This window comes from Pan troglodytes, chromosome 5, assembly GCF_028858775.2.
Source record: "Pan troglodytes isolate AG18354 chromosome 5, NHGRI_mPanTro3-v2.0_pri, whole genome shotgun sequence".
In the NCBI taxonomy this organism is placed as follows: Eukaryota; Metazoa; Chordata; class Mammalia; order Primates; family Hominidae; genus Pan; species Pan troglodytes.
In genome coordinates, this window is record NC_072403.2 from 63,038,456 (window position 1) to 63,053,390 (window position 14,935).

Here is a 14,935-nt window from a genome sequence, read left to right on the forward strand (position 1 = left end):
CCGATAGGAACCTTCGCGTGGGGGGAGTTGGTTACTTTTAGGTTGCATGAAGAGGCGGGGCCTCGCGGGGCGGAGCTGGGGGTGGTCTGTGGGTCCGCGCGGGCTTCGGGTAGTTCCTGGGTCCGGGGAGCAGTAGGTCCGCTGGCCACATTAGGCGCTCGGTCTCTGCGTCCGCCCCTCCCGTGCCTCAGAGACTTGCGCTCCCCAGGCCCGAGCCCCTGTCGGCCCATCCTCGAGCCCGTGTGGCTCGCGAACCTCTAACTCCAGCCGCTGCAGCCCCCTCCCAGGCCCGGCGTCCCCGAGCCCCGCGGGCGCCGCGCCTGCCCTTCTTTGGCTACGCTGCAGCCGCGGTGTCGGCGAGTCCTCCCGGGTTGCCCGCGCGGGCGTCAGAGGGAGGGCGGGCGCCCGCGTGGTGACGGCGGCGCCTGCAGCCCAAGGAGCGCTCCACTCGCTGCCGCCGGAGGGGCCGGTGACCTCTTGGCTACCCCGCGTCGGAGGCTTAGATGGCTCAGGCGAAGATCAACGCTAAAGCCAACGAGGGGCGCTTCTGCCGCTCCTCCTCCATGGCTGACCGCTCCAGCCGCCTGCTGGAGAGCCTGGACCAGCTGGAGCTCAGGTGAGCTCCGGGCGGGCGGTCTCGGGCGTTCTGCTCGCCGCGCGGGCGGTTCGCGGGCGGTTAGCGGACGGAGGCCGCGTGTGGCGGGCCGGGGCCTGGGGCACAGTGAGGCTGCGGCAACCGAAGTTGCTTGTTGAGATTTGTTGTGGATGGACGTGGTGTAGTTTTGTTTGTTTCTTGGATTATCTCCCCTAGTCCGAGAGAAAACGCATTCGATTTAAGCTAAACCTGTGAGGGCGTTATCGGTGGCCACACTTTGATTAATTTACCTAGGTGTTAGGGAGCGGAAAAAAATCGGAGGAGATAAAAGTTACGGTGAGATTCCATGCGATTAAGGACTGTGGCAGCTTGGGTCTGCAGAACTTCTAGAACCTTCTGTGTGGCCCCAAACGTTTTAACTTACTCTTCTCCCGTTATGGATTTTTTAAGGGAGGCAGCAGTTTACAGTGGCCCTCCACGTGAAGTTAAGTTTCCTTGCTTCAGAACAAAAATGAATAAAACAAAACCAACCCAGCAATCCATTGAGAGCAAAGATTAGACAGGAGTGAGGGGTAGGCAGTAAGTTACCGGGTGCTTCGTGCAGCAGAGACGTTGCCGCTTCTGTTTCTCCCCTCACCTCGCGGACGGGAGTCAGCGGTTCCCTTAGTCTCTCGGTATTTATTGGGCACCTCCCTACATAGAAGACTAAGTGCTAGTCACTGGCCTGAAAGCATGAAAAGATAGTTTTCCCCTTTTCTTGCTTAAGATTTTATTTGGTAATACAGTAGTAGACTTGTATAGAATTTCTAAACAATTTAATGTTAATAGATTTTTGGAAAGACTTTAACGGTGTATTGAAAAGTTTTATCTACTTCCTGTGAACGTTTGTCTCAAGTTACTGTGTAAATTTTGTGAGCACGTGTAGTTAAAAGAAAATCTTGTTAGGCACCTGCAATTCCGTGAAACTGTACACAGGAGTTGGTTACATAGTTTTCTCTAGGTTGTGCATGAGCAAAGAAGCATGTGAGCCAAAAAGTTTAGGAAACACTGCATGTGTGTCTTTATCTTCCTACATTAATACACCCAAACATGAAGTATCTGTTTGCTGAGAAAATACTTCAATAACCACGGTATCTCTTAACAAGTGAAGCATTATTATTGTTACTATTGGGAGAAAAGAGCCAGAGAGTGAGAGATTCTCCACTCAAAATAATTTCTTGGATTATTAAGCCCTACACCAGGTTCTGGGGTTCCACTCAGAATGAGGCAAGTGGAAGAGAGAAGTAATGCTTCCTCATGGATTTTCACAATACTGGCAAACCTGACCGTTCCACTCCCAGAAAAAGTAGAGCGAAAGTAGAAATTGGTGGCCTCAGTTATTTGAAGTCCCTCTAACTGGTAATGTTTCTTTTTAGGGAGCCACATAACAAGTAACACACATCTCTCCATGTCTTCAGAACGTTGAGGGCATGTTCTCAACCACTTCATTCTCCTCTCCCTTAGCCAGAAAGAAAAGTTTTCCTAAAGGAATGGGGAGGTTGTTACTCCACTCCGCCTTCCTTCAAGCTGAGTCATTGTCCTCCAACTTGAATTAATGCCTCACATGTGGTAGGTACAAAAGCACTCTGAAGTGCTCCTCTTTAAAAGAAAGCCTCAGGTTTTGAATATTATTATATTCTACTGTTTGATTAATGTAAAATGAATTCTGATTGCACATCAGTGATTAAATGACAACTTGCTTAATTAACATTTGAGCTGAGGAGAAAAGTGATTAATATGTGGCTGTTCATTTCAAGGATTTTTTTTAGTAATTCTGGACTTTTGTAGGCCTTTTTTCTTCTTTTTAAAAAAGTAATACTAGCTGAAAAGGAAGGATTTCCGAAGGTAAGCAAAAATAGAGAAAAATGCTAATATAGATCCTATTAAAGTTTTTTTTGAAACCACATGGGCAATGGCACTGAACACTATTAAAAACTAGAATCATGCGTAGAAGATCGATTTTTAAAAGAAAACATGAAACTCATATGTAATTTTGCTCTAATAGTTTGATTTTGTTGACTAATAACATAGTGTAACTGTGTAGAATAAAACCTTACAGTTTGTACTTAGAAGTGTGCACTTAATGTTCCCTAACCACACTGATCCTGTCAATTGTGGAAGAAATTTCATACTTTATGACCTGGAGTATGAACTGATCTACATGATGTTTAAAATGTTTGGCAGCAGTTTTACAAACTGTTAAAGGATTTCCATTTATCTCTAATGGAATTTATCAATACAGTAGCCCTTTTTTTTGGACTGCATTTTGTCTTCTGTATTTCTTCCTTCTACAGAGGTGATTCCCTTTTCTCCCTGTTTTGATGATCAGTTCTAAATGGACTCTGAGTTTTGCATTCCTCAGTGGCTCAAACCATCTTGCTTACTATTGTTACTTTTTAACAATTATCGTAATTTGTAAAAAATACTATGATATTACGATTCTCTCTCTCTGTATATATACAACGTTTTCCTGGCTCATAACTCCCATAACCCTTGTTACAGTCTTATGTTATAGTTCCTGGCTCATAACTCCCATAACCCTTATTACAGTCTTACGTTATAATGTTGGGGTGCTTTAGGCCTCAGGAAAAAGAATCTCTCTCTGACCTTCTTTCACCTGCCTTGCCTCTAGTCTGATTGTGGGTCAAAAGACTCTCGTTCCAGAGAGGGTCCTGCCCCATGCCCTGGAGGAGGGCATTTAGCACCCAGAGGCCAAGAAGAATCTGAATAGACTGGCCTTGCTGGGTTTCCCCATTCAGTCTGTTAGAGTGAGAGCATACTCTTTTTGTCCAGTCACTTTTCTACATGGTTGTCATTCATGCTTATATAAAAGAAGCAAGCCTCCATAAGAACCCAAAAAGGACAGGGTTTGGAGAGCTTCTGGATAGCTGGACATGTGGAGGCTCCTGGAAGGTGGTGTGCCCCTTCCCCCTGTACCTCACCCTACACATCTCTTTATCCATGTCCTTTGTAATACCCTTTATAATAAATCCATAAATATAAGTAAGTGTTTCCCTGAATTTTGTGAGCTGCTGCAGCAAGTTAAACCCAAAGAGGGGGACATGGGAACCCCAATTTGAAGCCAGTTGGTCAGAAGTTCTGGAGGCCTAGACTTGCAACGGTGGAGGGTGGGGTCTTGGGGACTGAGCTTTCAACTTGTGGGATCTGACACTGTCTCCAGGTGTAGGGAGTGTTGGAACTGAGTTGGGGGATACTTAGCTGCAAATCCCCCACATATTTGGTCACAGTAGCCTTCTGTGTTGTTACAGTGTGAGAGCAGAGGAAAAACACAGTGTGAGAGTTTTTTCTAAAACACAGGCTAATGTTTATTCATTTAATGTACACGGACTATGTGCCAGGCCCCATGTCGTTGTTACTATTATCACCATTCTACAGATAGGGAAATTGAGGCTTAGAAGCTTAAATGACTTGTCCAAAGTCACACAACTAGAGAGTAGTAAACTCCAAATTTGAACCCAGGAAGACTGGCTCTCCAGGCTCTAATACTTTATGCCTGAATTTTCTTAAATATATCACATTTCAAAATATAGGAATGATATATGGATGAATAGATGAGTTTCCTCTAAGAGATAAAAATTCAATCTAAATTGGCCTTTAATTCAGTGGATATTGAACACCCACTATGTGTTAGGTATTGGGTAGCTCCTAGAAAGCTCAAGATGGTAATGAAGATGTTTGGGGGATGGGTTTTGGAGACTGGCAGAGGGGAAAATGATAGGACTGGGAGATTGGGTTTTCATGTGTTTCCCAAAACTTATAACACAGTGGCTCCTTCTGCCTTCCTGTCAGCCTTTCACTGTGGCTTAACCTGCACCCGGGTAGTGAAGGGATGGGGTCGGGGGTGATAGGGATCATTCGTTTGGCTTAAAGTTTCATGTTAGGGTGTGCCAGTGTTCTAGGAGTCACAAAACAAGATGGCATCATAGTTAATACTGTGTGACAGCCTGTAATTTAAAAGAACACTTCATATATGTTATTTGAAACTTTAAGAACCCTTCGAGTTAGGTGGAGGGCACATACTCTCTCTCCTAGAAATGAGGGAAGTGAGGTCCATTAGGATGAAGTGGCTTGCCTGAGGACATGCTACTGAAAAGTGGCTCTTCACACTAAAAACACTAGTCCCTTCTTTTACACCAAAATGTCTTGACAGTAAATGTAATTTAACATTTTGGTGATTAGGAAAACACTTCAGAATTTTACATTGCCTAAAAGTGATCATTATAGCATTCTTTTGATATAGGAGTATGGAATAAGAGACAGAACTATGAGTTTTAAGAACCTGTTTTAGGCCAGGCGTGGTGGCTCACTCCTCTAATCCCAGCACTTTGGGAGGCTGAGGTGGGCAGATCACTTGAGGTCAGGAGTTTGAGACCAGCCTGTCCAACATGGTGAAAACCATCTCTAATAAAAAATTCAAAAGTTAGCCAGACATGGTGGCGCATGTCTGTAGTCTTAGCCACTCGGGAGGCTGAGGCAGGAGAATCACTTGAACCCTGGAGGTGGAGGTTGCAGTGAGCTGAGATCACACCACTGCACTCCGGCCTGGACGACAGAGTGAGACTCCATCTCAAAAAAAACAAACCTGTTTTAGAAATTATTTCTTTCAAATCATGGTATGAGCATTTGCCATTTTCCCTCCTTTTTATGAAAGCACAAATTCTCATCATTAATAAATAAGCCCACATTCATAATGGTAAGAATAGCTATTAATACTATAAATATATGCCAGTGCCAATTCTAGACACATTATACATATTAACTTGTGTGTGTGTGTAATTTTTTTAGTCAGTGCTATCAGTCACTGTTAAACTCTACCTGCTTTACTTCATTTAGTCACAAGCACTGTTCCCTTATTACCCCTGTTTCATAGGCGACTGACCAATTTGCACAGCTAGTAGTGGCAGTGCTGGCGCAGTTTTCACTGCATACTCTATTAGCTGACATATTAATAGTAGCCACAGTTTGCGCAAAATTGCTGTTGTACTCCTCCTAAGTCTCCCAGCAGTTTGCCGTTTTGATACTGAGACTGCAGAGGTTTGTGAGGTGCCCAAGACCTGGGGACTAGCTGAGGATGCATGCGCTCCGGTTTTGTCTTCCTACTGAGTACTCTGACTAAAATTTCTTTTTGTCAAAGCCTACTTAGTTGTGATTTCATGCAGGGAGTTTTCCAGGAGCACAGCCCAGGCCAGCCTTGATGTGAGGAAAAGTTCTTTCCCAATTTGGACGTGTAGCTGCTTCCGGGATCTGTTAGTAAAAACAGAACTGCCCTTCTCCGCCAGGAGAAGTGTTGTCAGATGAGATATTAAGAAACATGAAGGATAAAGTGAGATGGTCCAACATTTCTCTAACCAGAGTTCCAGAAGAAAATAATAGAAGGGGAGATAGGGAATATTCAAAGATACAACAGCCAAGAATTTTCTAGAACTAATGGAAAAATTGTAGACAAAAGACGTGTATATGAGTTTAAGGATAGCAATAGCTGACAGTACAAACGTTACTTAAACTAAGTAGAGATCTAGGTTCAGCTTTTTAAAAGAAAAAATGTAAAATATGAGGTAGACATATTTTAGACTGTAGAGTAAATGGATGTACCAGGGCCAAAAGGAGCATGAATTGCCTTAAGGGAGAGGAAGGGGGAAGCTAAGGAAACAATTCCTGCTGAAGCAATTGGGTTTTGAAAAAGGTGATCCCAGTAGACAAGGGTCAGGGAGAAAGAATGCTACCTGAAGAGGGAATAGGACATGAAAAGCCCATGTTGCCAAATAAACCTTGAGATCTTTACGTTTTGAAGAATGACATTTTACCCTTGCATGAAATGAAAAAGGTATACATAAAAATGTATATAAGAAGTTCTATAAATGATGAAATCTGGTTTTCACAGGGATAATGCCCTGGTAATTTCTATTATGTATTAAAAAAAGCCTTGTGGGATGGGGGTGGGGGGGTCCCTAAAACACAGAATTTAGCAGTTCCACCTAATTGTTTGGTCTCATTTAATGATAAGATATTTTTGTCATATGACAGGCTTATTATATTTTTTCTAGAATGTCTTTTTTATCTATTTTGTTAAGAACATGAACTTACTGCTGTAACTCATAAATGAAACCTTCCTTTTCAGAATAGCATTGTTCTCTCTTATCATCTTACAATTGAATACAAACCGAAAAGGTGTTGAAAAATTAATCTCTTCTTTCAGCATCTTCTCATTTATCAATCACATGATTCACCTGTGTCATTTGTCTAAATATTGGAGTCATGGTTTGTGCTTTTAGCATAAATATTTAGTGCCAACTCCGTCTCTTTCTTATGTTCTGGGCCCTAGTTTATCTTTCTGAGAGATTGCTAATGTAAAATGTTTAAGTAAATACTGAATGGTCCTGGAATAGGGCCTGATACTTGCATTACTATTAGTTAGTAGAATATTTGTATTTTGATTGTGTTCTCTAGCCAAATTTGTCACATGCGATTCTTCCCAGTTCTTTGCTTTTACTGGCTCTTATAAACGCACTTTGACATATATTTAATATCTTGAAGAATAAAGATATCCTGTGATTTTACAGCCTGTCAGTACTATTTTGGGGTATAACAGGTGGGTAACCGAAGGGGAAAAGGCATGTGTGTGCTTAGGGTAGGGAGAGGATCCTTTTATGGAATTGAACGTGCTAAAACATTGGTGAAGTTGTTCTTTCTGTGCACACTTAAGACAGCAGTTAGGATTAGATCTTTCATGAACTTGTATTTCTAAGACCATCCAAATACTGGGAATAGGTCTGTCACTTTCATTTTGCAAAAGTTGGCAACTTAGTTACTGTAATTCATAATAACAACGTTCCCTGGAAGTATAGAACATGTTAAATATACAATATATATTTCTTTATTTTGCCCTTATTCCACAGCTTAATTTTTTAGTGACTGGGTATATTCATGTGTGTGTATAGTGTGAGTGCATGTGTGTGCAATTGAGTGAAGTGGGAAAGTAGTGCTTCTATAGTTTGATCAGGGCTTTACACAAAAAAGCCACAGAGATTTTCCCTTAAATTTGGGAAAAGACAAAGATACCCCCATGATTGCCACTGTTTAATACAGTACTGAAGGACCTTTTCTTAAAAAAAAAAAAAAAAAAGTAATAGGATTGGGAAGGAAGAAATAAAAACTGCAGATGATATGGATATGATTATTAACCTAGAAGAACCAACAGAATCAACAGACTGAACACTAAAATGAATACATGTAAATCAAGGTCGCCAGTGACAAGATAAACCTACAAAAACAGCACTTCTCAAACCAGTAAAAATCAAGTAGAAAATACAAATTCACAATAGCAACAATATCCACGAAGACTACTATGAAGAATACATGGGAACTCTATAGATCTGAATAAATGAAGAGACATATATCATGCCTTTAAACAGAGTGATGTTATAAAGATGTCTAATTTCTCTTGTTTTTTGAGAAACACAATAAACTTACCCTAGAATTTATATGGAAAAGTTGGAGAAGTAAAAGTCCATAAATAGCTAAGTTATCTTTAAAGAAGATTGAGGGACCTGCTCTATCAAATATTAAAGTGTAGTACAAGGCTAGTGCTATTAAAAAAAAAAACCCAAAACTTGGCACTGGTATAAGAACAGTTAAATACACTAATGCATGGGATAGAGATTTTAGAGATAAATAGCGAATATACATTCGCTAGGGGAAAGATGGATTGCTTGGTAAATAATGTTGGGGAAAATGGCTATTTGGAAGAAAAAAACAAAACATTCTTACCTAACTGCATACAGGGGTTGATTCTAGGTGGATTAAAGACATAAATATAAGGAAGGTAGAACTATAAAGTTAATAAGAGAAAATATAGGAAAATATGACCAAAGGGTGGGGGAAGACCTTAGGTCAAAACTTCAAAAGCATAAGCCATAAGGCAAAAAAAAAAAAAAAAAAAAATTGATTGCATCAAAATAAGAGTCTCTCTTTAGTGCAAGACATCCCAGACGTGGTTCATATATGAGAGGATGAGAGATGGTTGCAATGTCTGTAACCAACAAGAATCTCTTGAGTATACAAATCAACAAGGGAACAGTAACTCCTGTTTAAAAATAGAAAAGCAAAATAGGAAAAGTCTATGAATAGGCTAACAAGGATACAAAGAGATGTCTGAAATTATTAGGAAAACACGAGTTAACACTGACATATCAGTGTATTTCTGTCACACTGGCAGCAAATAGAAAGTTGGAAAATGCGGAGTGTTGGTAGGGATATGGGGACCCCTGTGCTTTGCTGTGGAGAGTGGATAGGTACAGGTGTTCTGCAGAATAATCATAATACTAAGTCAAAAGCAGAGTACACATACCTTTTGTCTTAGCAGTTCTGTCCTGGTATATGTCCTAAGGAAATCCTCACCAAGGTCCAAAGGGGAGATGTATTCATAGAAGTGTTATTTGTAGTAATGAGAAGCTGGTAGACAACCTAAGTGTCCATCTCTGGGAGAGTGGAGAGGGAAAATCAGGTAGGTATACACATGGAGTATTATACAGCAATTAGCAGCAACTGATTAGAAGTACACATAGGGGGCTGGGTGTGGTGGCTCACACCTGTAATCCCAGCACTTTGGGAGGCTGCGGTGGGCAGATCACTTGAGGCCGGCAGTTTGAGACCAGCCTGGCCAACATGGTGAAACCCCAGGAGTTTGAGACCAGCCTGGCCAACATGGCGAAACCCCGTCTCTACAAAAACTACAAAAATTAGCCGGGCCTGGAGGCTGAGGCACGAGAATCACTTGAAAGCGGAAGGTGGAGGCTGCGGTGAGATTGTGCCGCTGTGCTCCAACCTGGGTGACAAAGCAAGACTCTCTCAAAAACAAAAAACAAACAAAAATCTAGGAACCTGGATGCTAAGTGAAAAAATAAAAACAGAATGAGATATAAATTCAAAATATACAAATAATACAGATCTTATAAAAACAAATAGTATTAATTAGATAAACACGAAAGAATGATTGCCTTATGAGCTGGGAGGAAAATGGGAGAAAGGCAAGTGTATAGAAAAATGAAAGAATTTAAAGCAGAAATGAATTTTTGAAAAGTTTGGTGATCTTTAAACTTGATTTGGGTTGAATGAGAGATAAAGAAAATTAATAGGAAGAACATCCTGCATACAATAACCGTTTTGTTTTCCCAATTTCTATAGGGTTGAAGCTTTGAGAGAAGCAGCAACTGCTGTTGAGCAAGAGAAAGAAATCCTTCTGGAAATGATCCACAGTATCCAAAATAGCCAGGACATGAGGCAGATCAGTGACGGTGAGAGCCATCTCCACAGAAGGGGCTCGTCTTTTACACTCCTTTAAAGAGTTTATGATAAGTGTGGGTCAATTTTTGCTTGACTTTTGGTATGCGTACACCAGGCCACAGCATTTAATGTGAGCCACAGAGAGCAGCTGCAGCTGTCAGTTCATTACAGCAGCCACTTACTCAGAGATTTCTTCCAGCATGCTCTCTACCCCAAGCCCCTGGCTGGGAGAGATAGGAAAAAGCCTGCAAGCTCAGAAGAGCTGGCCCCAAGCAGTAAGGCCATGTGTTTTATCCCAGGTTCACAGTCCTAACTTCAGTTCCTCACAAGTTACTGGACTGCAAGAGATTAAAAAAGCAGAGGAAGAGGGTGAGAGAGTGGAAGCAGAGAAGTAGAGACCAAAAAAAAAAAAAAAAAAAAAAGATGAATTGAGGTACAACATAAAGAGAAGGGACAAAATGCAGAGAAATTGAGGAAACTTGTAGGATCAATAAAAGGCATGAATGTAAAAATGTGCTGTCATTTTCTTTTTTCTTTTTTTGAGATGGAGTTTTACTCTTGTCACCCAGGCTGGAGTGCAATGGCGCGATCTTGGCTCACTGCAACCTCTGCCTCCTGGGTTGAAGCGATTCTCCTGCCTCAGCCTCCCGAGTAGCTGGGATTACAGGCACGTGCCACCACGCCTGGCTAATTTTTATATTTTTAGTAAAGACAGGGTTTCACCATGTTGGCCAAGCTGGTCTCAAACTCCTGACCTCAGGTGATCCGCCTGCCTCAGCCTCCCAAAGTGCTGGGATTACAGGCATGTGACATCCGCCTAACCTGTGCTGTCATTTTCATGTGAAGAACATGAAATAGGAATAGGTCACTTGTGATTTTCTTTTATTGGCACTGGACTTCCTACTTGGGCTCCTTTGGTGCCACACAGGCCACATGGTACTGGGCCAAGTGGCTGGTGAGGTAAGTAAGCAACCTAAATCCAGATCAAAACTGTTACACATCTATAGGTAGGCCATGATCTAGTCTCTACACTATCCTGCCCAAAGATCAATGAATTAGGAAGTTACAGAAGCAGGAGATTGCTGACTTTCTCATATAAATAATGAAATGTTGTTAGAGCTCCTCGTGCTGGCCAAGACTTTAGACCACTGTCCTGCTTCTATCTGGAGAAGGATGAAGTCAGTGCCTAGTATTGACGACAGCTTATCTTCTATCGTGGCTACATTTTCTCAACCAAACTTTGGGGCATTGTATTCTGATAAATGCACATGTCGTTCTGGAGAGATCTGGGACATCTGATCTCTGGAGCTCTACCCAGCATAAACCCTATATGTGCTTACTGCTCACAGTGTTAAGACTTGATCTCCATCCCAGTTACAAATGCAGACAAACTTTTGCAGACATGCCAATTTGAGAAGTCATCTGGTATCCCATATATGCAGATTGTCAGGAAGTGGTATTCTACAACCTCTTTCTGTAATCTAATACATTTCATCAGTTAATCTTACATGCTATAGTTTTAGCTTTTATCTTTAAAAAAATTTCATGGCAGAGGTAAAGAAAATAATAAATTTAGTCACAAACAAATGCCTTAATGTTTTTGATACAGATAAGTTTACATCTCATATTGATTTTTAGGAGAAAGAGAAGAATTAAATCTGACTGCAAACCGTTTGATGGGAAGAACTCTCACCGTTGAAGTGTCAGTAGAAACAATTAGAAACCCCCAGCAGCAAGAATCCCTAAAGCATGCCACAAGGATTATTGATGAGGTGGTCAATAAGTTTCTGGATGATTTGGGAAATGCCAAGAGTCATTTAATGTCGCTCTACAGTGCATGTTCATCTGAGGTGCCACATGGGCCAGTTGATCAGAAGTTTCAATCCATAGTAATTGGCTGTGCTCTTGAAGATCAGAAGAAAATTAAGAGAAGATTAGAGACTCTGCTTAGAAATATTGAAAACTCTGACAAGGCCATCAAGCTATTAGAGCATTCTAAAGGAGCTGGTTCCAAAACTCTGCAACAAAATGCTGAAAGCAGATTCAATTAGTCTTCAAACCTAAGAGCATTTACACAATACACAAGGTGTAAAAATGATAAAATACTATTTTAATTGATAACTAGTTCTTTGTTAGGTATAACCACTTAGTTGACACTGATAGTTGTTTCAGATGAGGAAAATATTCCATCAAGTATCTTCAGTTTTGTGAATAACAAAACTAGCAATATTTTAATTATCTATCTAGAGATTTTTTAGATTGAATTCTTGTCTTGTACTAGGATCTAGCATATTTCACTATTCTGTGGATGAATACATAGTTTGTGGGGAAAACAAATGTTCAGCTAGGGGCAAAAAGCACGACTGCTTTTTCCTGTTTGGCGTGGAATCACGCAGTCACCTTGGGCATTTAGTTGACTAGAAATTCTTTACCTTAAGCAGCACACACATTTACTACACACACAGTGTTAACAAAGCACTGTGCTTAGAGGGTAAAAAGGAATCACAAAACAAGAATCTTTCCAAAGTTGTCTCATTCAGCAATGTTAAGGCATCTGTATCAAATTATTTTGGATGTAAAGATTCCTGTGTCTCATAATATGAATGTATTTTTTGATATACAAGAAACTGACATAAAATGTGAGAAAACCACCTATAATTTACCACTGTGAACAATTATATATCTGCTTCATCTTTTCTCAAATGCATCAATTCTCTAAAATTCCTATATTGTAACTTGCCTTTTTTAAAAAAAGTTAGATGCTGATATAAAGTCTGCTTAATTGTCAACTTAATGAGCTCTATTTTGTGTAGTTATATCTTTATCCATTCCTCTTTTATGGACATTTAGGTTGTTTCCAACTTGTTGCTATTACTGCAACATATTTTTGTACACAGGACTTTTTCCTTCTTTCATTTTTGATTTTCTCTGTATAAAGGCCCAGCAGTGAATTATATTGGGTCAAAGGGTATAGACGTTTTCATGGCCTCACACATATTAAAATTTTTTTGTATAAAGGTTATAGCAATTTATACTTTTTTCAGTAATTAAAATATAGCTATTTCACTGAAATATTTCCAGCACTGAGCATTAATACTTAGTTTGCATTTTGTTTACTAAAAAGGTTGACCAGTGTGTTGATTCTTCTTTTATCTGATAAAGTGTGAAGCAACTAGAGAACACTTATTTGATCAAAGTAACTAGTCCTATTGATATACAAAAACCACAACAACTTCCCTGGATACTATTTTGAAATGAACACATCAATTTTTATTTGAATGTAGGTATTCTTCACACTGAAAAGCCAAATCAAGATCCAAACTGACTTTATGTATGTATATATCTCTCAATGCAAGCAATATCAAACTTCATTTTCTCTACAAAAATGCCAAGTTAGTCTCTTTATAAAAAGCAGTTACAATCTGAAGACATTCATGTTACTTCCTTTGCCAGCTCCAACTCTGCCTTATTTAAATCTTTGCATTTCATGGGAAACATTAATTCTATCTATGGCAGAGCCACTTGGTTTGTTAGCAGACTGATTTGCTGTCATCAGACTGTGAGATGATTTTTTGTGTGCATCATTTTTTTCTTGACCAGCTTTTTGAAAATTAAGAAATGGATAGTCAAGTTTTCTTCAGGTTCTCAAGTATTGTCAGCATCCGTAAATCCCTTCCACTCTGGGAAATACTACTGCTCCCTGCTTCCCATGGCTTCCACATCAGTCCAGGACTCTTTCTACACAAATTATTCTGGCTCTGCCTCCTTGACCTTGGTATTCTTAGCATTATTTTTCCCATTTTTTTGCAATGGAGTTTTTAATGGAGGTCATTGATTTCTGATCACAGACTTGAAGAGCTATGATCCACATTTCCAAGCTGCTTGGGGTCCCTGGTTTACAGTGTCTCCAGCATTCTGTACCTAGAGCCACATCTAAAGGGCAGGGAATCTCCAGTGTGGTTTTTTGTTTTTTGTTTTTTTTTGGAGTCTTGCTCTGTCACCCAGGCTGTCTCACAAGTAGAAGACATATCCACTGTAGCAAGGAACACTATGGAGTATATGAGTTAGGGAAAAGAGACTGTGAAGGGAAGAGAACAAACATTTTGTAGACGTTTGGTGTTGAATATATGCTATGGAGGCAGTTTCTATAGTTTCATTTACTTCATGAGATTTCATTTTTTTTTTTTTTTTGAGATGGAGTCTTGCTCTGTTGCCCAGGCTGGAGTGCAGTGGTGTGATCTCAGCTCACTGCAACCTCCACCTCCCGGGTTCAAGCGATTCTCCTGCCTCAGCCTCCCTAGTAGTTGGGACTACAGGCGCCCGCCACCACGCCCAGCTAAATTTTTGTATTTTTAGTAGACATGGGGTTTCACCATATTGGCCAGGCTGGTCTCAAACTCCTGACCTTGTGATCCGCCTGCCTCGGCGTCCCAAAGTACAGGGATTACAGGCATGAGCCACCACGCTTGGCCAATGGGTTGATTCTTAACATGTATTTTTATTTATAAGAATGGGAGTATAATTTATTTTCAAATGATGATGAATCTCCTGAGTCACATTTTTACCCTCATTTAAACTATTGTCTTTTATATAGACTATAAGTGGATATAGAGTATGTTTTGCCGTATCTCAATTCTCTACCATTCCTAGCATATAATACATAATTTTAGGGTAGCCCTCCTGCCATTCCTTGTTAGCACTGCTTTCAATAAAATGAGGGTATTAAATATTGGCAGAGTATCTGAAATATGAAATAATTTTAGGTTGCTTTGATCTTTAAAGAAGTTGCATTATATATTTTACTATTTAGAGCCACACTGTTGATACAATCATACATATCACACAAAATTTTAGCTTTGAAATGCATTTATTTTCTGATTATTGGAATTCATCCTTCATGAAATTTTTAGAGTAGTGTTTTAAATTAAGCTCCAGAGTATAACTGCAACCAAATAGCAATACATACAAGTGGTTTTCCATTCAAATTTACAAAAGCAT

At 40.2% G+C, this 14,935-nt stretch overlaps 1 protein-coding gene across 6 annotated transcripts; it reads left to right on the forward strand.

The window, feature by feature from the left end:
• Window positions 1–29: 29 nt before the first annotated feature.
• BAG2 (BAG cochaperone 2) lies at window positions 30–12,954 on the forward strand. 6 transcript variants are annotated; one of them, XM_063812495.1, is made up of 4 exons: window positions 116–616; window positions 2,011–2,203; window positions 9,839–9,948; window positions 11,576–12,954. In XM_063812495.1, the coding sequence occupies exons 2-4, from the start codon at window positions 2,190–2,192 to the stop codon at window positions 11,986–11,988; spliced, it is 537 nt and encodes a 178-aa protein (XP_063668565.1). In that variant the 5' UTR covers window positions 116–616; window positions 2,011–2,189; the 3' UTR covers window positions 11,989–12,954. The 6 variants fall into 6 exon arrangements, with proteins under 6 accessions (XP_001158523.1, XP_063668565.1, XP_016811223.1 ...); XM_016955734.4 differs by lacking the exon at window positions 116–616 and adding an exon at window positions 630–931; XM_054686808.2 differs by lacking the exon at window positions 116–616 and adding an exon at window positions 634–931 and having other exon boundaries at window positions 2,099–2,203.
• Window positions 12,955–14,935: the final 1,981 nt, after the last annotated feature.

What these genes read in the sequence shown, in the direction of transcription:
- BAG2 (XM_001158523.7), top strand. Translation starts at nt 504, where the DNA reads ATGGCTCAGGCGAAGATCAACGCTAAAGCCAACGAGGGGCGCTTCTGC. An exon ending in CTGGACCAGCTGGAGCTCAG is followed by an intron (nt 617 to 9,838) that starts GTGAGCTCCGGG and finishes CAATTTCTATAG; the next exon opens with GGTTGAAGCTTTGAGAGAAG. An exon ending in CATGAGGCAGATCAGTGACG is followed by an intron (nt 9,949 to 11,575) that starts GTGAGAGCCATC and finishes ATTGATTTTTAG; the next exon opens with GAGAAAGAGAAGAATTAAAT.